Source organism: Ammodytes marinus (genome assembly GCF_949987685.1).
Source record: "Ammodytes marinus genome assembly, chromosome: 23".
Lineage (NCBI taxonomy): Eukaryota > Metazoa > Chordata > Actinopteri > Uranoscopiformes > Ammodytidae > Ammodytes > Ammodytes marinus.
In genome coordinates, this window is record NC_137227.1 from 11281701 (window position 1) to 11305581 (window position 23881).

General features: G+C 40.6%; 2 protein-coding genes across 2 annotated transcripts; both read right to left on the reverse strand.

The window, feature by feature from the left end:
• Nucleotides 1-617: 617 nt before the first annotated feature.
• Nucleotides 618-5839, reverse strand: tada2b (transcriptional adaptor 2B). Its single transcript, XM_080051609.1, has 2 exons — nt 5552-5839; nt 618-4424 (listed from the first exon to the last, which is right to left on the reverse strand). The coding sequence occupies exons 1-2, from the start codon at nt 5819-5821 to the stop codon at nt 3195-3197; spliced, it is 1500 nt and encodes a 499-aa protein (XP_079907735.1). The 5' UTR covers nt 5822-5839; the 3' UTR covers nt 618-3194.
• A 4238-nt stretch (nt 5840-10077) lies between these two features.
• LOC307268867 (uncharacterized protein) lies at nt 10078-23262 on the reverse strand. The gene is made up of 12 exons (XM_080051650.1): nt 23169-23262; nt 22206-22439; nt 21905-22013; nt 21569-21646; nt 21030-21172; nt 20808-20916; nt 20425-20540; nt 19053-19167; nt 18895-18963; nt 17797-17906; nt 10307-10436; nt 10078-10191 (listed from the first exon to the last, which is right to left on the reverse strand). The coding sequence occupies exons 1-12, from the start codon at nt 23230-23232 to the stop codon at nt 10110-10112; spliced, it is 1359 nt and encodes a 452-aa protein (XP_079907776.1). The 5' UTR covers nt 23233-23262; the 3' UTR covers nt 10078-10109.
• Nucleotides 23263-23881: the final 619 nt, after the last annotated feature.

The following is a 23881-nucleotide window of genomic DNA, read 5'->3' on the forward strand; positions in this document are numbered from 1 at the left end:
CAACTATCACTCAAATGCACCTTAGGTGTGGTTCAGGCTGCTTTCAAATGCACTGCAAACTGTAGGAGAAACCATTTACTTATTTAAAAACACAAGCTGTTTGTCCATTGCATGAGGAACACCCATTACAAATATGGATTAATACACAGCTGAAACAAATGCACTGGTTCCTACTGTTTGAAAAAAACTACAAGGACTAGCTTTTTAAGGAAATTACTGATCCATTTATACATCTCAATATATAAATAAAACTTAAATATCTTCTTAATGTTTCCCCCCATTTTAGTTTGTCACTTTTGGATATTGATATTATTTGTCAGTTAGGGGTTTTCAATGACTTCTTAAATCCTTTCCTTATCTTAAAGAAGTGTGTAAGCTCATTGACATGCTGCTCTTGTGGAAGTCTTCACTCGGCACCACAGCTGCAGTGCATGCAACAAGCGCTCTCTGTCACTCTCAAGCTGACATTTTGTGTTTTGTCAGGCTAAGCTTTCTCCCTTTTTAAGATTCCCATAGCACTGCAGAGTATTGAAGAGAAAACGGCACCGTTTTAGAATGATAAAGTATTTGCACTTTTAATACACATCCCCATACACACACCTTTTCCATGTGCAACAAACAGAGAAACGGGACAACAGAACAAGCTCAACAGGTGACACCAGCATGCTCATCAAACACTACACTCACAAAATGCTTTCTCGCTTTGTAAACCAAAATCTGTTTCCTGATCTCTTTTTTTATTACAAAAGCTATAAAAAAAAATTGTCCATGACACAAAATACTGTACATTTCACAGGTCAGTAATTATAGTTTCTTTTTTTTCTCTCCAATTTTTATCTTACAAAATTATTTACATTTGGTGACGTATAGTTAGCAAAACCCCCCGTTACAAAAAAATACTTTGAAAACTCTTAATTGCAATATTTTCCTTTGAGACATTTTTTACACCAAAACACACCAATTGGGAACAACGTGGAACATCTGGTTGCGCATGCAGAACGACGCGACTGTCGAAAATCTGAAAAATAAAAAAAAAGTCTGGCACGTGCTATTTAAAAAGGTATAAAAAAAGGTGAAATTTAAACTAAAGAACCTTAAAATTCAGCTGACAGTTCTAGGTCACTGTTTGGTTTTACTGGTCAGAAATTGAGCAACGCTCTTCAAGGACTTTGTTTTCGGCCTTTTTGCGGCCAAAAAAACCCGCTTCTTTATTTTACAATGCCAGTGTAATTCTCATCCTTCAACATTAAATGCCTCACTCAGCATCTTCAATAAACCCAATGCAATTGTCTCATACATTTAACTCCAATCAGAACATGTTAGCTATGCAGCAGAGATAGTCAAGGAATAAACCTTTGCACTAAGAATGTTGGAAAGATGATAGTAAATGTTTTCCGAGTGAGTTCTCATCCATGTTCAATATATATATGCTATTGTCGACAAATCCCATGTGAAGTAAAAAGGTTAGTCCATGTCTTAGCGTTTCCCCTATGGCACATAGAGGAATATTATGATACATCATAGAATACGTCGTATAATTGCTGGTTTTGGTGTTTTCATGGGATTTGTTGACAAGGAGAGAAATCCCGAAACATAGGTTTTAGAGCTACGCACTGATGAAAAATGACGTAGAAAGATTTGGAACATAACAGAACCGGAACACACTTCTTTTTCTTCTCCTCGTGATTTTAGTTCCTCCTGCAATTAAACAACAAAAGCTTTGATCTAGATTCTGGAAGAGGAGAATGAGTTACCATTATGGTTCTGCCCTCGGGCCGAAGTGAAGTTACCCCTTTGAAGAGCTAACGATAGGCTGCAGGTAACATCTGCTTTCACCGACAATGTGGGCCTGGGTTTCTACACCCGTGTTATGCTATTTGGACAGTAGATGGATTAAAGCTTGGCTAAGGATCGCAACATGTTTCTGAGTAAGTTTCTGTTTCTAAGTAGGAAGGTATTTTTTGGGCCAAAATCACCAAGAGAAGCTGAAAAAAAAGCGATTTTCCCGCTTATTTCAGGTGATAAACATATAAATAAATACAAACGGAGCCCAACCGATACAGTGTCAATATTAATAAGGATATTGAAAACTTTCTTTCTGCATTTTTTCTTTCTTCCAGATCTCCTCACTGGTTCCAAGTGGATTGAGCAACGTTTCATTCAAAACATTTAAAAACAGCAATGTTTTTAAACCCAAGATTTTGGCTTATTTAGCACAAAGATTTAACTTTTCCGAGAAATACGCATGATGATCTGAAATCCAGGTTTTGGGGGGAGAAGTAGAGAATATTGCAAATTTGGCTATTAAAGAATTGTGGTTCACTGGGCAGAACTTTTTAAACTGGAAAAACAGACATGCCAGCTCACCAAAACTGTTCTTTAAATGATCTCGTAATATATTCTTTGGCATTTCTTTCTGCGGGGACTTTTCTATTGTTACTTGGTGGTTCACGTATCTGCCAATACTGATAAATCAGTGATAAGCTTGTCTGCGGACGTATCATTGGCCCAGCTGACTTGTCACTCTAGCTCCACGTCAACCTACATCTATATAAGTCAGAGAAATGAGAGTCTACTCAAGTTGCAAAAAGACAATCTCAAAGAAATTAAAGCCTTAACAATGTTGGAAAGTTCAAACGGACAGAAATCTCGGGACCCGGATTTAACTGATGAAACAAAGCAGAACAAATTAGGTAGAGTATTATGGCTCTAATTCATAATTTCTGTTACCCACCAGGGCCGTGTTATTTTAACATTCACCCTCCTCCAAAAAAATTGCCTCTCTCAAACAATTCCAAGAAATGCTGTGTTCTGTTTTCCCCTTCTTTTCAGCATGAAATGGCTTATGATCAGTTGCTGTTTGGATTTAAATAATTATTTATCCATTGACATCTTCAAAGCACCCGTTGCAAATGACCCCAAATGTAGTAACAATATGGACACCTACACAGTTGTTTTTTTTCTCTCACACCCATTCCTTTCCCAACTGTAAAAATATAGGCTTATTTTTTTATTCCTAGCCTGGGGTATGAAAATATATATTGTTTTCTTCCAGTGGGGCATTCTCTTGTCTTTGCAATGTACATATTCACAAGGTCACCTTTTTTTTAGAAAAAAAGTCAGTAGTTTTGTCCCGCCTACGAAGCTGATAGCCAATCAGCTATCAGCATTCATCGGCTCATTACTTCCGCTCGCTAAGAGGCGTCCCGGGATATCCAGCCGCTCTCTGTTAGAAAAGTGAGAATGCGCTTCTTGAGCACCTTGTCCAGGTAGCTGGGCAGCCGGCTCTTGGCGGGGATGCCCTGCCTCTTCTGCAGGTGGTCTTTGATAATGATGGTCTTGACGGTGAGGTAGCGCGCCGGGCTGAGGCCCAGAGAGTTACACAGCACCTTCTCCCTGTCCGACAGCAGCTCGAAGCCCGCCAGGTGCTCGATGGCGGAAAACTCCCCGTCCTTTCCCTCCTCTTTGATCCCGAGCCCCAACCCTCCAGCCACACCTCCACCTCCTCCCCCCCCTCCGCCCATCCCCGACCCAGGCCCCCCTCCTCCACTGCCCCGTTTAGACGTCACCACGCTCTTGTTCTCCTTGCGTTTCTCCCGTTTGTGTCTGGCCGCCTCGTACTCGGCCGACTCCTCCAGGCGTGCGATTCCGTTGCGTCGGTAGCGCTGCAGCTCGCGCACCTTGGCCCGCAGCGCGCGCTCCTTCTGCATGTTCTCAAAGAACTCCTCCAACTCCCGGTGGGCCATGAACTGGCAGAGGCCGCGCAGCCTCACGCGCTGGTCCTTCTCCTCCTTGGTGATCTTTCTCTTGGGCGTGCTGGGAACCACGGGGGCCACGGACCCTGCTGCTGTGGCTGCTGTAGGGGTGGAGCCCGGTCCAGTGGCGCCTACTCCGCCGCCAGCTCCAGCCCCCGCCACACCACCACCGCCAGCCGCGTTACCAGTGACTCCCACTCCCCCCGGCTTCTCCTTCTCCTTGTCCTTCTTGTCGCGGCCCAGGAAGCCCGGCACCAGGTTGTAGTCTCGGGCGATGTTCTTGCGTCGCTGGCGTTCGCGGAGCTTGCGTACGTACATGTCCACGTGGGCGCGCTTCATCTCGATCTCCACGTCTTCGTCGTCGTAGTTGACTGACAGGCCGCTGATGAGCTTCTCTGCGTCCTGGTCGTACTCCATCTCGTAGTCGTCCCGTAGCGGCATGTAGCCCAGCTGCTGCTGCTCCGCCAGGCTGATGTCCAGAGGGGGCAGAGGGGTGGTGAGGCTGGGGGACAAGGGCCCACCACTGGGGCAGGTGTGATCCGTCACCCGGTTGGGGATGTTGTCGGGGATGCAGGCCTTGCCCAGGTTGCCGTGGATGTACATGGTGACATAGTGGTCCATCACCTCCTGGGGAGTCCGGGAAGCGCCCACGTGAGCCGCCATGTCCTCCTGAAAGATGACAGAGGAGCTTAGTTAGAAATGAGCAATATGGAGGAAATACAACAATATGCTGTTCATAATGTTATTAACTGAACAATTTAACAATTTATCAATTAAGATTTTTTTTGGTAATCAACATTTAATTTGTAAACACTTTATCTTAAGGTTCGATAATTACCATGTCATTTTTAAGGAAACTACGATGTACGAATGTTCTCTTGGGTTTAGGAGGGGCATTATTACCAGATGACATATTCCAAGTAAATTCCAATAATAATCCTGTTTTTACAGGCATGTAAAATAAAGTGTAACCCTACCTATTGTGTAGAGCGTTATTATTACATATGAAATGTTGCACATGTACAACAATAATAGGAAAATAAATGCAACCCCTAAATCAGACTTAGTGCATTATGGAAAGCAGTTTTCAAAATGTAATAATGCTTCTATTAGCCTAACCCCGAGGAGTTTGATGTAGGTTCAAATTATGGTAATTTCTTAGTTTGAGAGAAAAAAAATCATATTAAAAAGGTAGGGTTACCACATAACAGATAACATATCTAACCTGCTGTGCAGCATATGACCAGTCATTATGATTGTATAGATTTAGTATGTTTCACGTCTAAAGTGGAGTTCGTAGTGACGTGGTTCTATTGCTTATTATGTTTTTTTTTAAGTTTAATTTTGTCTACCTGGACTTATGTTCCCCCTGAAAGCCCATATCTTGGTTTACCTGGCTACTGTAACGCATTTTCCCATTCATTAAGAACGTCACTGTGCACTCATATTAGGGCACTTACTACTCGTAAACTCCTGTTCTTTATCAAGTTCAATTATAACTAACCCCTTGTTTTGAATTTAATTAACAGTTAATTCACTTTATAAACAATAAAATGTGTCTGTTAGAAGTCACACAGTGTATATCCCAATGCTCACTCGTCCAACTTTTACGACAAGACGAACAGAAAATGGTCTGTCATAAAGATCGTTCACTTGAAAAAATTGCCATTAGCTAGCAAACTTTTACTCTTTACTTTTTCACAGCACTTTTAGCATCTTCCTTTGAGCGTGTATGGTGCACTGTGGGTTTAGGCTACATTAAGTTAAGTAACTTAAGAAAAAGTGATGTAGCCTACCCAGTTTCCAAATCCATATTGCTCGATAGCATCGAGCAGCGACTGCTCTTCCCTGCTGGTCCATCCTCCCTCTGCCTCGGGACCCCACAGAGAGAATCGCCCGCCGTCGACCTGCTGGTAGCCGTGCCATCTCCGGTGGTTGCCGATTTCCGCGCCCGCAGAGAAGCACTCGGGACACAGCTCGATGTCTGGGCAGTCGGTGCAGCGGAGCCGCAGGTTCGTCACGTCTGCGAGGCAGTTCACGCAGTACTTCTTCCCCAGGTCGGCCATGTTGCCTGGCTCCTGCTTCTTGTTGTTGGAGGCAGATCCGCGCCTGCGCACCGCGAGCCCCGCCGCGCGACCTACTCACATCCTGCTCGTGAATATTCATGAGTGCGGGCTCCGGGGCCGCCGCTGATTGGTCTGCCGAGACCCAGTTTCCAGGACAACCGAAACAAAACGAACATTTTCACTGACTGCAGAAGTGCACGAGCCCTTATCTTATAGCCATAGACAAATAGAATAACCCTTTTGGGTGTTTTGTTTAGTTATTGGAAAATGGAGCCAGATAATGATGAAAATCAGGTGAAGAATGAAACACAGAGGGTGCTGTCAGCAGAGCCTTCCAATGAGGAGCACAAGTCTCCAATTTCTGTGTATGGGAATGAACAAGAAGCAGTCCCAGCTGAAAAATGTGTAGTATCAGAGCCTGATGGAGAAAATACTGACATTGTGAAAACCGAAGAAGAAGAAGAAGAAGAAGAAGAAGAAGAAGAAGAAGAAGAAGAAGAAGAAGAAGAAGAAGAAGAAGAAGAAGAAGAAGAAGCCCCTGCTGTTGAAGAAGAAGCTTCTTCTGAGCTCCCTGGTGTGGACAATGTCAGCACAAGTGACCAGCAGGACTTGGATGTGAAGGTGAATGAAGTCAATGGAGAAGAGCCAGCTGTGTCCCGAGAGCACAGTGTGGTTTTTGAGATCAACAGTGATGATGACGGCGACAACGGTGGACTCGTACCCAGACTGCACCTGGGCACCCCGGAGAGAGACAACAACACCAGTCAGAATGGGCAGGAGGGCAAAGGCCATGCGAAAGGACATGAACCAAACACTGCAGACAATGAGGACATAGTCTATGAAGAACATAGGAGGCTGATCCAGGATCTGTGTGAGGAGAGGGATAAAGCCAGTCAGCACAACAGCCAGTTACAGACAAAGCTAGTAGAGTATTTCAAGAAGAAATCTGGAGAAGACTTCTTCCTTCAACCAGAGAGGGAGATGTTCTCAGAGTATGAGAAGTACATCAATGTCCTAACTGACCTACAGCAGAAGAACACCGCTGACTCAAACACAGCTCAGCAGCAGACAGAGGAGCTGAGGTTACAGGCCCAACAGAAGCTGGACAAGGTCGGTGTGACTGGCTGTTATAGTGCCCGTGCAGCTTTTCTATTTGTGCTTCTATTAGAACGTTTTCCCTGAAAGAACTTGAAATTGATAATTTCTAATTAAAAACAATGTTGTTCAGTGGACCAAAGTGTTTGTTCAAATATAATAAGAATATTTTAACAAGAAAATATAGATGAAGAAATGGGTCTGAAACAGAGAGTAAGTGGCTAACGTTTGAATTTTTTTTTCTCATTGTAAAGAGCAAACGTGAGTTAGGCTAAGTATAGGCCTTCTTAAGATGTCACTATTCATTCTCAATAAAATGCTCAACTTTTGAGTGTAAATAGCTGTAGAATGTTAATAAATAATACATAGGGGTGTAACCTTGACTTTTTTCATATCCATTAGTGAATATTTCATTACTTTAGAGGATATGAAACCAAATTTTCAGGGGATTTAATGTTCCGAGTGTCTCTCCATCCAAATAAGAAAGGGAGTACAAGGGGTCCACACATGCAGTGAGCTGGGTGGATGTGACATGCTTACTGAACCATGCAGACACTGCGTACAGTGTTACACCAACAGGGAAGGAATCCAGCATTACAAAAAATGCAATTGCTCTTATTAGACATGGCTCATTGCATGCCGTTTTCATGTGATGTGACTGCAATACATGACCATCTCGATACCCAAAATCAACCTACATGTTCCACTGTTTGTCTGATTGTGTTTCGTGATGCTATGCTTTATCTGTCCACAGGTAGAGAGTGAATGGCGGGCGTTGGTAGCACTCAAGCGGGACGTGGCCGTGTCAACACTGAGCCCACATTTGGGGAAGCAAGTAGCTCAGGACAAAGTGGAGGCTACGCTAGCGGTGGAGCAGCTAAGGCAGGACCAGCTGACAGGGGAACGTCTCCAGAACATCAGGCTGAGGATGAAGGTCCATCGCCTGGAGACAGAACTCAGGGACGGGGAGGAGAGGGCCAGGGACCCACTACAGGTCTGCTTTGAACAACTGCAGGCCCAGAGAATGGAGATGAGAAAACAAGCGGAAAAACAAAACGAGGAAGCGTTGAAGATGCAGAGAAAGATCAGCAGTGGCTTGGAGGTAGGTAGAATAATACACAGGTGTACTTTTTGTTCTCTTCACTAAATGAGTTGGACTCAATAGAGTGAGTATGGTTCCTTGTAGTGTGTTCATATGAGTAAAGGCAAAGATCTACACCCTTTTTAGTTAGGCTTTTAATGTAATCCTATTTTATATGATTCTCTTAAGCTATGCATTCAGTTCAATCGTATTTAATGTATCCTATATTTATTTTGATATACTTTTTTTTTTTACTTTGTTGTATATCTACGCTTTAATTTGATTTGCTTGTTTTTCCCCAAAGATTTTTCTATGATAGATAGCGCTTCCTCAGTTCTGAATTTTGTCAGTTCCTGTTTTATTCACTTTGGGTTATTATTACGTTGTTTTTTTGTTTTTTTTATTTTTTAACTACTCGGGCACTGCTATGTATGTTGTTGTTGATTGGGGAGGGGATATGGCTGTTCTTTCATTATGTAAACCACTCTCTGCTACCTTTTTTGTGTATGAAAAGTGCTGTACACATAAAAGTTTGATCTGATTAGACAGTGTGTGATTTCCTCTGCTCTCATTTAGCTATTGTCCAATGTGAAGGAGAAGCTGTTCTGGAGTCAGTCGGAGGTGCGTGCCCAGCGGGAGCAGCTGGCCCAGGTGGAGGCTGCCGTGGCCAGGCAGAGGGAGCTACTGTCCAGGACCAAGCGCTCACACAGCGGCCTGCAGAGAGACAAGCAGCGGCTGAGGGAGGAGCGCGGCATGCTGGGAAACAGAGTCCTACTGCAAGACTACCAGGACACAGTGGACGCCTCGGAACACCTGGAGAAAAGACTGGAGGATCTGAAGGGCCGGCAAGCTGAGCTCCTCTATAGCTGTGGCCAGTGGAAGAAGATGCAGGACAGGGTGAAATAACACGGGGGGGGGGGGGGGAAGCCTGATGCAACAGATTGAAAATGAGCATCTGGGCTTGTGGTTTTTGTAGTTTTAAACAGTGCACTCTGAATAGTCCCTCAGCCTACAATAACAGCAGAGACATAATCACGTAATTTGAATCAGTAACCATTTTTCAAAGAGACATACATCATTGTGAAATCGGCCATGTTGAAATCATTGTTAAAAAGCATATACAATCATGATGTATGAGTTTATAGGGATCACGGCAGGCATAGGAAAATAATCAATATGTTATCTTTTTTGTAGAGCCCTTGTGTTCTTTACATGGAGTTTAGATCATCACATATAGTAGTATTAAAGTAACACATAGGTTTTTTTGTGTTACCTACTACACAGGGTTTTTTTTTGTGCTACCTAACACAGGGTTTTTTTTTTGTGTTACATACTACATAGGGTTTTTTTTGTGTTACCTACTACACAGGTTTTTTTTGTGCTACCTATGTAGTAGGTAACACAAAAAAAAACCCTATGTGTTAGATAGCACAAAAAAAAACCTATGTGTTAGGTAGCACAAAAAAAACCTTTTTGGGCCACTTCAATTTCGGTGCTGCTTAGTCTGACTGTGAGATCCAATGAGAAATGCATACAATGGAAACTGGTTTACTCTTAGAAATGCCATGCAGTTTTCACTTGTAGCCAGTAGAGGGCACCACTGCACAATATAATGGAGATGCTGACATTTATGAGGTAAATTCACATTGTAGTCAAGTGTTTGAAAACATGATTATTTCTCTCAATGTAAGTGACTTTAAGATTTTTGGTTCAGAGTATTGAAAAAAATAAATAATAATGTTGAGATAGTCTCGCAAAGCCAGACCAAACTACAGCAAGTAGTAGGAATGTTGAGATAATGGCGAATAAAGATGGTTGTATAGTAGAAATGTTATCAAACTTAATAAAAGAGACATGGTTTAGTATATAATAAAAACCTTAATATACACGTTGGATCTTTTATTTACTAGTGTGAAAGAAGACATGTTATGAAAACAAAAAAAGGGCCTGAAAAATCCATGACTGCTGTGTCCCGCCTCACTTGTCAACCACTCATTTGAATATATGAAGTTTAGTATGAAAAACAAATAGACTTGAAATTGACTAAGAAATAAAATGCATACAAGCCCGACGCTACCACTAGATCAAGGCCATACATCAAAATATCATATTTTAATTAAGCTTTTCCAGCAAGGTCCTGAACTCTGGCTTGGTCGAGTCCACACAGAAATCCTTCTTCTTTTTTCGGCGGACACTGCAAACCAAAAAGACCATATCTTAGTATGATTTAATATTAACTTATTAAGCCTATTCAACCACAATACCCCTGTGTAAATTGCATTGTGTGGTCACAGTAGCAGGCGACTTACTGAACTAAGACGGGACAGTCCGGTGAACCCACATCCATCTCCAGAGAGTCTACGTCCTTTGGCTTGAAGCTGTTCCAGTTTTTAAAGGGTGTGCAGATGAAGCAATCAACCGTCGACACGAAAAAGGAGTCTGTGAAGAAACACAAACAGCAACATTTAAACAGCAAGTATATACTAACTTAAGTATATTGTAGTGTTCTCCAACATTTATGTTATATTAAAGATAAGTTAATACAGAAAAGCAATAACTGCACCACAACACACACAGGTCAGACTGATTAGACAAGCAGCACTCAGAACAGGATGACCTTTAGGACACGAACTGCAACAACAACTGTTGCAGACACAGCAGAAAGTAGGGACACATCTTGCCACATCTTACTCTAAATAGCCCACATCTGACATTAGAAATGTAATACAATACACTCCCAGTCACACAAACATACACACACACACACACACACACACCCCCACCCCACACACACACACTCACACAGTCACCCACAGACACACATACACACACACTCTCACTCACACACATGCACACACAGACACACACACACACACTTGCACACACACACACATTCACACAGACACACACACACATGCACACGTACACAGACACACACACACACACAGACAGATAGTGTATTTAACCAACCGCCTTCACTAGATCGTGGCCTTGGCCTTTGCCTTTTGCCCGGGGAATGAAGACTGCTTATGGGATCTCGGTGCCCCCAATTGTCAAGAGTAGGATAGGGTGAGATAAGATCTGAACTATTGTAATGAATAAGTACCTCTGTGTTTATAGTAGAAGTTGTCTACTAAGCTGATATCCTGTTATGTCAACCCTTCTAATAAAGTACCTGTTAGACCGATCTCCTTCTCCTCCGTGTCTATCTCGAAGCCTGTGAGATGTCTCCTTCTCTCTCAAGTAATATCAAATGTAGGTAAACAATTGGCCCACTCGGCCACGATGACAACACATTGTTTACACTACATAAATGGCGTTGTCGAAACGGAAGACCTTCAGAAGTTGCAGCAGACAGACAACGGCGGCATCTGGGTAATGTATTGTTGCCCTTTGTCACTACATGTCATCTGTTGTTTTTCTTTGAAGGTCTGTTAAACTTGCGTGCTTGTATCAGAATCATAGACTGTCAGGATAAAGTATCTGCTAGTCGTTATAACTGAATCTTGGCTTTTCTGGAAATTGTTAAGAAACTTGTTTAGTTGGGAAGAAAGAAATGGTTGTGTTGTTTTAGTTGGTTGGACTCTTGGTGTTTTTCCTGTTTTGACATTCCATATTGTAAAGAAATTCGCTGCAGCGTTAAAAAGAAAAGAGTTTACCTGTCGACGTGGCCGGCATGAATCACGAGCACACATACATTTGTCTGGTAACGAATAATGTTCCCACGGTGGTCATATACGTCAAATTGTTATTCACAGCTGGCTGAAATAATAAAATATTCGGAGTCGGACATTCATTGCTCAAAATGACGGCGTTATATGAAAAAGGGCTCCTGGGGGAGTTTGTTTTTCATATAAGCATGAAAACCTGCTCTGTCTGAAAATAGCATTTTACCTGATCATTTCTATGCTTAATAAAGTACGACAGAATCACAGGGTCATAGACGTAGTTTCCCGACAGAAGAGGTTTAAAAAACGTAGAAAAGAGATGATAAAAACCTGAGGAAAAAAGATAGAAAACGAGATAAGATTATGGGAAAAAATATAAAGAGTAAATTAACTAATGTAATGCTGTTTGTTGCGTTGATTATGAAACAGTTGGTTGTGTTGCCATATCATTGAGCAAGAAGTGTTTTCTGAAGTTGGGTGCAGGCTGAAAATTTCTGTGGCATGGTTGCCAGATTAAAGGAGAGAGCAGTCAAAAGTGTTGATTACATCAAGGTTGTTGTGTGGGGACCGAGACCCGCCTCAGTAGTCTCCTCGTAATAGAAGAACCCCCCGCTCCCCCCTCCTTCCCGTTTTTGCTCTAAGCCTGAGTGTCAAATTTGCAGGCGGGCTAATAATAGCTGCCTGCGGCTTGGGGAGAGATTGAACAGTTGAATGCTCTGATTTTTTTTATCTCAAAATCTGTAAGAGAGCATTAAAGTAAATGAATTGATTAGGAAATAAAATCTAATGGTACATTCTTTGATTTGGCTTAACATAAGAATTGGGTTTGTACTGAAAATAAAGCATCTAAGTTAAATTGCCTGTGTTTTAAGACACTGGAGATATGATACAATAAAGCATCTAAGTTAAATTGCCTGTGTTTTAAGACACTGGAGATATGATAAAATGAAACATCTAAGTTAAATTGCCTGTGCCCTTAAGACACTGAAGAGACATATGAGATAATAAAAAATAAAAAAAAAGAGGTGACATGTGTTTAGTAAGAATTAAACTAAGAAAGAGATTTGGGTTTATTAAACTCTGTAAGAACAGGTGTTAAGTGAACTAAGTTAGGATAAGTGTTATCGGAACTGTGAAAATACCTTACAGGGGTTTCAGTGATATACGGAAAATAGGACAGTGGAGTTCTTTCCACTGATATGTAGCCATTTGTTTCTCAATTGGGATTTGAGAGCTGTTAAAAGCGTTAAATTGCATTGTCACCTGTTATTTGAAACATAGTTCTCTGAAACATGTGTGGAAACGTGAGTGTACGTTGTTCATGTGATTGAAAGAGGATGAAAATGTCTGTTTTGTTTGTGAAAAATGTTCAGTGTTTAAGTAAAAATGATCTCTTAAATCTAGTAAGAATCATTGAAGTGTGATTTGCCACATTTATTTCCAAAAAGAACCAAAACAGAATCTTTGATTTTGTAGGTCTAATAAAGAGCTAGATTGAATTGTTAGAAAAGGGTTACTGACCTGTTAAGATTAACCAAAAAAAAAAAAATTAAGTTAATAAGTGATTTTAATTAAGGTTTACATCTGAGTAGGCTAAAAAGCATGCTCTAAATTGCAGTAAAAAACAGTAAACCTGGTGGTTTTTGGGTAAGTAATAAAATCTTTTGAATAACATCGTGATTAATTTAAGAGTAAGAGATTTTGGGAGCAACAGTTTTGAAGGTTTGAGAATCCCTTGGTTCTATTTTAAATGTGTAACATTTCCTTTTTCTCTTCCAGAAGCTGGTTAACTGAGAGTGCACTGGAAAAAACGATTACAGTGCACTGCAATGTAAAGGTTTAGCATTTGGGTTGAAGAGTTAGACAAACAAATAAATCCCCTTTTTTAGTAAGAATTCACTATTGATATAAGATTATCTGAAGTCTATTCTAAGAGAAATTATTATGCTTGCAATTGGTTTTGGGGCACTAAAATTCGAAGGTTGTCACAAGTCACAATACCTTTTCTCTGCCCAAAAAAGAAGAGGAGAACACAAAATGCATTTAATATCAAGAAAGAAGGAAAGAAAGTATAAAGATGAAAAGACAAGTTGCCTGGCATTACCGATGCCGCAAAAAGACAAAAGACAAAAAGATATGTAAGAAAAATGGACTAAGATGCAGAAGACACTTAGCCTGAAGCTCTGCTCAGCTCAGAGCAGTTTCCAGTTTCAGTTTTTGGTCCTGGAGCCAACAGTCTCACTGGAGCCAACGCATACCGACAGAGAACGCTCTGCCAATGCCAGACTGAACTACAAAGATGGAGGCGTGTATGCACGTGGCTAAGTAACACCGTGCCAAAAGTGACATTCAATGCCCTGTGTGGTGACTACAGGATGGGAGAAAATACAAGAATGGCAAGTAATATGTGCCATAATGACATTGCTGACTTTCTGCCTTGTGTTATAGGGAAAAAAAGAGACACTGAAGCAGCGATGTGATGGGTTTCCTTTGCTTCTGAACTGAAAAAGTGGACATTCCTTCTGTAAAAGGAGGGTGGATTCAACTGCTCCACTTAAGAAAAAAGTGCAAGTACTTAAATTGTGACAATTTTCTGATTAATGGTGTTTCCCCTAAATGTAGATTGTGCAAGCAAGCAAGCAAATGAGATAGGTCTGCTTTGGACATAAACTAATCTAGTTATGCCTTTAAGACAACATAAGATTTTGTAAAAAGAAGTATGTAAGATTAAAAGTTTAAAGGACTATTTTGATAACTAATAGGTTTCCTTTTTTATGCATTGAAGGAAAGTATGTTTAGGGTTATTTCCAAATAAAAAATACAACTAGTGTTTACCGTTTTCAAATCAATAAAAGATTGTGTTGTTGCTTTCTCAGCCAAGAGGAAAGCAAGCATGACTGAGAATTATCACTTTAATGATTTTTCAGACAGAGGTTAGTGTTTTAGATATTCCCAAGTAAAGAAGTTAAAAGATAACAAAGTTAATAAAGTTAATAAAGAATAGATATTCCCAAGTGAAGAGGTATTAAAAATATTGATGAAATAGTTGTTGATTAAGTAGGATTTTGAACCAATCTTATTCTCACACTTTCAGGAATACCTGAGTTTTTAAGGGTTGCTCTGTACATTTTACCGATTCAAGAAATTGGATTTTTTGAAAAAGGGTTAGCATTCTAAATTTATAAACCGGTTTGGGGTTTTGTTGATAAGAGGGCTGGGAGAAAGCCACATGTTTGTTTGTTCCTGTTTGAATACAATTGCTCACACAAAGTGAGAATCTTATTTTAGCTGAATTTTTAACTTAATATGCTTCCTTTTTGTGTTTCAAATAGGAATTTGAAAAAGGAGGGAAAGGTTGAGAGAGCACATTAATTTAAAAATAATAGAAGTACATGGTAAAGAGTTTAAGAAAGCACATTAATTAAACATAATATAAGTAAATGTTGAAGAAAGGCAATGATTACAATATTATGATAAGGCCACATAGAGAAAACACTACACAAGCAAAGTAAGTTTAAGAAGAAAGGATGATCAAAATACTTAATATCCATTTAAGTTAATAAGTAAGTTATAAGTAATTTATTTAGGGTTCAGGATCAACACTCTATTAAATAAAGTAAGAACAGAACATACTTGTAGTGTTGTTGTTAATGTCATAATCCATAGCTGTTCTAAAAAGTATTACTGCACAGTTGACATCAAGTGTGATTAGATTACACGTATGTGTATTGATACAGTAAACCTAGGTAACAAAATTAAGTAAGACAAACACAAACTCCCCAGAAGTTATTTCTGTGTCAGGTAGGACTCTTTCCCTATCTGTTTCTCTCTGTCTATATCTGTTTCTCTGATGGCCTCGATGAAAGAACTAGGTACAGAATCCTGCTGTGAGAGATTGGAAAAATATTGTGCTGAGATCTGATGCTAAGCTACGCTCTCAACTCGTGCTATCAGCGTGATGTCACTGCCGTGTCCAAGTCGTGATGTCACAGGACAACTGACAGCCGAAACCGAGAGGGGGTCGCTTTCGCAACTACACAGCCCAACCCAATCCCAGCCAGAAACCAGGGGTCGTCAACTCGTCTCATCCAGCTGTCCAGACATCTTCACAACCAGCGAGAAGGGTGCCACCTGTCGCTTGGAGGAGCAACTCGACACTGGTCGACGAGAAGTCCTTTCCACCGCCAGCGTCGCCAACAACAGAGAATCGAGATGCAGTCGTCAATGTCGTCATCTGGAAATTCGAGAGGGGTCGCTCTCGTCTCCCCTTCAAAACGTTCGAGTCATGCACCAGTCATCAATACCCAGCTAAGGCACCAATGCATGGGTGCACTGGGCTTCCCCACGGCCTCCCCAGAAATGGGGGGAGGCTGTTGTGTTGTGCTTTTCGCACAGAAAGAATTGCCTGTTTAAGCAATTCTAAAAGTATGCTCGTGTCGTTTCTCGCAAGTGCGCGGGTATTTGCGGGACTGGACAATGGTCCGAAGAACAAAGACTGAAAGACAATTATGAAAGTCATTATATGCTGTTCAATTATTGTTATTGGTGTTGAATTTTAAGAGGGTCTAATAGGTTTTATTAAGTTTCATACTATATAGTTAACAGTGGCCACTGTCGTTTTATTTTGTCAAAGTTTATCATTTTTGGTTTGTGATTTTTGTAGAGTTTAAGGGTTGTGCATTTTCCATGCAGGATAAATGTTGAGATTCTTTGGTGCACCGTATTTACGGTGCAAGGAGGGAATATGTAGTGTTCTCCAACATTTATGTTATATTAAAGATAAGTTAATACAGAAAAGCAATAACTGCACCACAACACACACAGGTCAGACTGATTAGACAAGCAGCACTCAGAACAGGATGACCTTTAGGACACGAACTGCAACAACAACTGTTGCAGACACAGCAGAAAGTAGGGACACATCTTGCCACATCTTACTCTAAATAGCCCACATCTGACATTAGAAATGTAATACAATACACTCCCAGTCACACAAACATACACACACACACACACACACACACCCCCACCCCACACACACACACTCACACAGTCACCCACAGACACACATACACACACACTCTCACTCACACACATGCACACACAGACACACACACACACACTTGCACACACACACACATTCACACAGACACACACACACATGCACACGTACACAGACACACACACACACACAGACAGATAGTGTATTTAACCAACCGCCTTCACTAGATCGTGGCCTTGGCCTTTGCCTTTTGCCCGGGGAATGAAGACTGCTTATGGGATCTCGGTGCCCCCAATTGTCAAGAGTAGGATAGGGTGAGATAAGATCTGAACTATTGTAATGAATAAGTACCTCTGTGTTTATAGTAGAAGTTGTCTACTAAGCTGATATCCTGTTATGTCAACCCTTCAATAAAGTACCCGTTAGACCGATCTCCTTCTCCTCCGTGTCTATCTCGAAGCCTGTGAGATGTCTCCTTCTCTCTCAAGTAATATCAAATGTAGGTAAACAATTGGCCCACTCGGCCACGATGACAACACATTGTTTACACTACAATATACTGACTTAACTATAGTAATAGCACACAGACAGTCACTTTATTACTCTATGAATGACTGCATAGGCTACATTTCATATCCGTGTCATCATACATATAAAATGGATGTCATCTGCCAAAAGGGCTGATCTGACATAAGTAGCATAGCCATAGAGAGTGAACGCACGATTTCTATTGTATTTCTATTAAATGCAAACAAACATTTACAACCACTCCACCCCACAAAGAAACCAAAAACAGTCCTTGGACGATAATAACAACAATAGAATAGCATAAATAATGGTACAAGAAACAAACCTACAATGTCTATGCCGGTCAAATATAGCACAGGTATATACACACATTCATACAAACATTAAAAGGAGTAACTTGGTTACCAGACGGACAGAGTTATGGGGTCATGGGGAAGCAACTTGAAGTAGGTGAGAAATTAAGGGGTGACACCAACAGTGACATTTCTTCAAAGACACTCTCTCAAAAAATATTGAATATTTTGGAGTTTGAGAAAGAACATGTGAATGCCTTTTTCTTTTAATATGTGATGTCGGCGAGCGAGTCCAAGCTAAAACGTACCAGATCTTTCTCTGAGCATGGATGAATGTTTTAAAGCGTCCTCATGTTGGTAAGTAGGGATTGGATTTGGATCTGAATTCTTCACTGGGTGTTGAGCATCAGACCGGAGGCTGGGGGAGGGTGGAGCAACACAGCATTTTTATCAACCAGTCAACTTACAGGAAGTGATCATTGATGTGACATTTTGAACCAGCGAGGAGATGGCCCACACCTGATAAGCCACCGAAACTAAGCGCAGGTCAGTTTATTAAGAACACATAGAGGCGTATTGGAAAGAGAATTTACTTTTAATCTTTTTTGAATCTCAGTAGATCCTCATGGTGCCCAATTATGCAGATATTCTTTATTTGACAAGGTTTTAGGATTTCGGCCTACATACATTTTAAACTAGAACTACCACCTGGCGGTTATATGCGTCCGCAAAGGGATACTATAGCGGCGAAAGTACAGTCGTGGTTGTTTGCAATGCTTTAAAGAAGGTAAAGCTCCTAAGAAGCTATGATAAAAGGTACAAGGTCACTGTGACCTCACAATATATGTAAGGTTGCTGTTACCTTTGACCTCAAAAAATTTAATTATTTCACCGTCGAGTCTAAGTGTAAGTTTGTGCTCAATCTGACAAAAAAAAATCCCTCAATGCTTTCTTGTAATATTGTGCTCACATGTTTTGAGGTCACAGTGACCTTGACCTTTTTTAACTACAAAATCCCAATCAGAAACTATGCCCTGGCGGACGTACACACACATACAGATTTAATTACGTACGGACAACTCAAAGACATAATGCATTGGGCTTGGGCTATCACAGAAAAACGTGGCTTTCTATAAATAATGTCATTGGCACTCATAATACAAAACTCTCTACCAAAGACATAGGTTCCTATTAAAAATGGTTGAAAAATGTATAATGTATGGTATAATACAATATATTACGGCTCAGGTTTCATTATTACGGTCTATAAGGTGTTTTACAGCTACATTTTGTTCAGTTAAAGTATTTAACGAGTTGAAATAGAGAGCCATAATGCGCTACTTCCTGTCTAAGTGTGAACTGGAACTTGGTGACTTATTTTGAAATGAAAGACATTATTAACTCACCCAAGACCAAAGTATGCTGAGAGGCCCAATGTAGTCGCACACACCTCCCTGCCATCCACCAGTGTCTCACTGAAAAAGCAAGGGAAGGCATTGGGCCAGTATTAATACACATATTTAGTCACATGTGTGTTTATATATGTTGATGTTGAAGAACTTACATGAACTCAGTTGAACTACATGTTTCAGTGGGGGGCCAAATGATTGTGCTTGTGACGGGGGAGGCTTCCGCTGGGAGTTTCTGCTCTATCTCTTTGCAGCGGCATCCGTCGATGACTTGATGAGATAAAAAGGTGCACTATGTAACTTTGGGTGTGTCAGAGAAATGAACATTTTCTAAGATATATTCTCATAACCAAAGAGCAAACTTTCAACACAGCTGAATCGGCTACAATGGCGTAGCAGGTGAAGTTGCCGATTCAATGTTGTAGGGACGAGGGAGGGGACTGCTAACTGCAGTCATTGACAGGAAGTGAGTGTCAGGATTTTAATTCTCAATAATTAATGATGATATATCCCCATCATTAATGCATTTAATCAATATATCTTATATAGCCTAACTAACAATTAACCATTGATAAACATGTGATATAGAAAGTCGTAGAACTCTATACTGCGTTAAAAAGCTCCTTCTGTAAGAACTGAGACATCTCATGACATACTGTTGTACAATTTTTGACTTTCCCAAAGTCTCGAGGCCAACGAGTATCCTTTTCTAACAATGGCCCTCTGTAGGCTCGCTCACACCGGTAGTTTAGCAACAGATAAGACACCTTATTCTATCAAGGACACCAGCACAGAGGCGTTTTTCTCTCCCATATGGCAGATTCAACAATCCGGAAGACGAAAGAAGAAGGATGAATCAAAATAGACCAATCAAATGCATATCTGGACTTGTTATGTGTTGATGAAGAGAGAGGCTCTCACTTTTTGGCTGTTCGCTTGACCTGCATAACTGTAACCTGCTGAACATCATTTTTTCATTAAATACCATAGAACCTTTTCCGTCTGACTCCTCAAGCATTTTTGCATCTTTTTCTTCCTCTTTAAGAAACGAACACGTTTAATATTATAGTTTTATTATGAGCTCAAAGGACCATATCACTTACTTCTCCTTTAATATAATTTTGTTTTGAATTATGATGATAGAATTATTCAATGCTAAGATCTAGTTGCAGTGAAAATATGGTGTGTAAACTAACTGCAGGCTCTGCATATGTAAACAAATCCCCCTCTCTTGAAACTGCACAGTGCACCTACATTTAAAGACAACTTTATTTTTTGTTCTATTTTTTTTACAATGTAGCCTAGATGTGTTTTTTAGATCTTTAATGATTGACAGTCAATCAAGCATTTAGTTTATTAACTTGTTGTTTCAATCACCTTTTGAGAATGAATGCCCCAAATGTCACAGCCGTGATCTGTTCCTGGCTTGTAGTAAATCGATTGACTATTGGGTTTTTGAACTGCTGTTTGGTTAAAAACTAGAGGTTACATGCATTGGAATGTTCAAAAAGGATATTTTTCACAAACTTTTCTCTGATGTCCGATCTTCTACGAGATGGAGAATTTCCAGTTTCTTCAGCTTTTCCTTGAAGTCCAGCTGGTGTGTGTCCAAACAGGAACCTCCGCCATCTTTCAGGCTGACACTGTGGGCCAACGGAGAGGGGGGGGGGAAGCATTATTTGAGTTCCTTTTTTACGCAACATCAGGCGTAGGCGTATATCTGCCAATCACTGTCATCCACCACACTATCTATTCTACAGGAAGGTCATGATAAGATGTCTTCTTCTGAGAATTCTTCCAATTCCTGTTTACAAAGTTTAAAAGCTCAAAAAGCTGGGTCTATTTGCAATCGCAGCACATCAACAGTTAGCGGAAGTCCTTCGTTAAAAAATATGGGTGGAAAAACTTACAAAATATGGACAGGGCAGGGAAACGCTTGCATGGTCACATTCAGGGATTGCACTGCGTTCGGATCAACGTCGTCCAAGTTTGTCGAGATATTGCAGGATTCGCAATTAGCTGTGAAGCCAAATTGGATACATAAGCTTTAAGAATACAATAACCCTGATGGCATTTGTCATCATTGGATATAAAATATGCTTCTGTTCATTCATAGGTTCAAAACTCAGCACCAATATATTTTGAAAATTCCCATGAGTCATCCTCTGTCACTGTAGGTTGAGTCGTGGGTAACATTGCGGTTGGGTCCAATGGAGCAGGGGTTGTGACCAAAGTCTCTTCATAGACATATGTAGTCGCAGGTTGAGATGGGCGGCTGGGGGGTTGGATGAGTGATATACTCTTGTCAACAAGTCAACTTTCAGGAAAATAATCTAAATACATGTACTTGTCAGTGAGGAAATGGCTTGGATCAGATTAAAAACACACGAGAGGAACTTTGCCACATTGACGGTTATATTACACATTAACCTTCGGTGTCATCCTATGCCATTTTACGGACATTTTGGTGGCTGGGTTCATGCATGTTGCTTCATATTTGGCAAAGGCTAATCTTTTCTGACTTTCAATGAATGTCATGATGATTTCTATACGTTACCTGCTGTGTCTCGTCTTTGTTAGGGTGTTCTTTTTTATACGGCTGACAAATCTATACTGAGTGAGCAGTTACAGGTGCATCTACTATGCTCTATATCAAATAGTACAATCTTACCTCCCAGATAAATAGCCATATATTGACAAGAGGCTGGATTCAGTTGTGCAAACCTTCCTGCCGTCCTTCAATGTCTCACTGGCGGGAAAAAAGAGTTAGGGTCGATGAAGTTTGCAAAACAATTCCTTCATCTGCATTTCAAATTTGTCTACAAATCACAGACGGAAATTTCAGCAAGACACATTCGCTTTTATTAACTCTCTTGATAGACTGAATCGAAGGTGGTTGAGCACATGCATACATACTTAATCACTCACTCACTCACACACACACACACACACACACACACACACACACACACACACACACACACACACACACACACACACAACTTACATTATTTGATAGGAGCTACATCTTTTAGTGGGGAACAACATCTTTATGCTTTTCACTTGTGCCGTTTCATTTGGAAGTTTCTGCTCCATCATGTCGCAACGACATCCGACTAAAATGAGATAAGAGACACACTTTCACAATTCAGACTTTGACAGGAACATTTTAATAATCAACATATTTGTATCAGTTATATTAGATTGAAATCTTGAAACATTTTCCGGGTACTGTAAAAAAAATCATCAGAAAAAGGATATGCTAAAAACTAAGGTCTTACCCATAGATAGTAAATAATAGGTCTTACCATGACGGAAAACAGGCAGCACATTTATTGGCATAACTAGGTTCATAACCACCATGTCTGCTTGGGTCGTCTGTCCAGGTGGCTGGGTAGCATGTTTGGTTGGGGGAGCTGACTGTGTGGGGAGCTGGGTGACTGATTCAGTGCTGGTCCAGTGAGAGTCGTCAGAAACACGCAGGCAAAACTCGCCAAAATGCACAGAAGTGTCTGGTTCAGCTGATGTGTGTGTCTTTTCCGCTGCATTTGAAGAAGAAAAGATCACTTTGAATGATGAAGGAACACAGCAAATATACTGTATTAGACAAGCCTGGTTTGAATAACAAAATGATCGGTGACACAGTTTGGAGAGGTGTTTGGTGTTTTGTGCCCCCAGTGGAGTCTTCAAGGCAGCGCTGGTTAAGGTTAGGGTTGGAGATAAGGTTAGGGGGATAGGGCCTTCCAGGAAGCGCTGCCTTGAAGGCTCCGTTGGGGGCACAAAACACCATTTGTTGTTTTCTACAAAAGATGTTTTCTACATGGAAAAAATATACATTTCGTGTAAGTAAATTATCATCTCTGTTCAGAAGAAAAGTTGATAAGTAGAAGAACACGTAAAAATTGCCAATGAGACACTTTCTGCCTTCCAAACTGTCGACAAATCCTATGAAGTTGCGGTCCAAATCATCACTGTATATATTCTTTCCTCGATTCATTCAAAGACCTGTCTGTCTCGACAAGATTAACCCAATAATCATCCACCATACACATAATCATGCATCCATGTCCATAAATACACAAAGTTATAAAACTATCTACAGATCCAATTGAACCTTTATACTCTCAAAAAGTGCACAGTTTTCCTAAAATATTACCATGGAGCAATACGTGTTATTCATTTATGAAGAAATTAATGTAAAAATACCATGAAAGCATCATAAAGAGTAAAATGTATCTAAATGCTATAAAAACTTCAAGCATTGGACTCACTCTCTTCAGTCGGTTGTAGGAGAAAACTCATCAAAAGGAATGTAGTCACAAAGTAGAGGCCCATGGTGTATGGATCCTACCACCAGCAAGCTTTCTAAATTAATTAATTCAGACACTGTGTACTGCATAGTTCTGGAGTTTCAGGCTTGTGTTGCAATAGCAGCAAAGTAGCGCCACACCCACCTAAGCGCTCTTTATCAAGTTGTTCTATCATGTGAGCTTATACCACACTTCCATAGAAAAAATATTCAAGTCCTGTATTAGCGCATGACATGTTGATTGGGGTCACGCAAACGGACGCCAGTGGCTTAGAAGCAGCCTGTAGTAGGCTACTATGTGGAGGATCTCATTTTGAATGCGTCATTAAAGCTCTTTGAAATGTATTTCAGTTTAAAGATTCAATCACTGGAGATGTAAATAGTCAAATTCATGCGTTTAAAGAAAGCCCTGTTAAGATAATGAATCACATTTTGTATTTATTTAGAATATATCACAAATAGCAATTTACATCATTGGGGCATCACAATCCGTACAGTGATACACCCTGTCGGCTGTGGAGCAACATTATACTCTAAAAGGTTGAGATTATGGAAAAAAAAGTCAGATAATATGCAATCAATCATGATCATATGAAGTCATTTTACTACAAACGAAACAAGAGAACCAAAAACTTAAGGCTGTAACTCATAGATGTTGTGTAGAACAAACAACAG

Coding starts and splice junctions, on each gene's coding strand:
- tada2b (XM_080051609.1), bottom strand. CDS start 5,821: ATGGCCGACCTGGGGAAGAAGTACTGCGTGAACTGCCTCGCAGACGTG. Junction 4,425..5,551: donor AATATGGATTTGGAAACTGG/GTAGGCTACATC, acceptor GTCATCTTTCAG/GAGGACATGGCGGCTCACGT.
- LOC307268867 (XM_080051650.1), bottom strand. CDS start 23,232: ATGGGCCTCTACTTTGTGACTACATTCCTTTTGATGAGTTTTCTCCTA. Junction 22,014..22,205: donor GCTGCCTGTTTTCCGTCATG/GTAAGACCTATT, acceptor ATCTCATTTTAG/TCGGATGTCGTTGCGACATG. Junction 21,173..21,568: donor TATGGCTATTTATCTGGGAG/GTAAGATTGTAC, acceptor CCAACCCCCCAG/CCGCCCATCTCAACCTGCGA.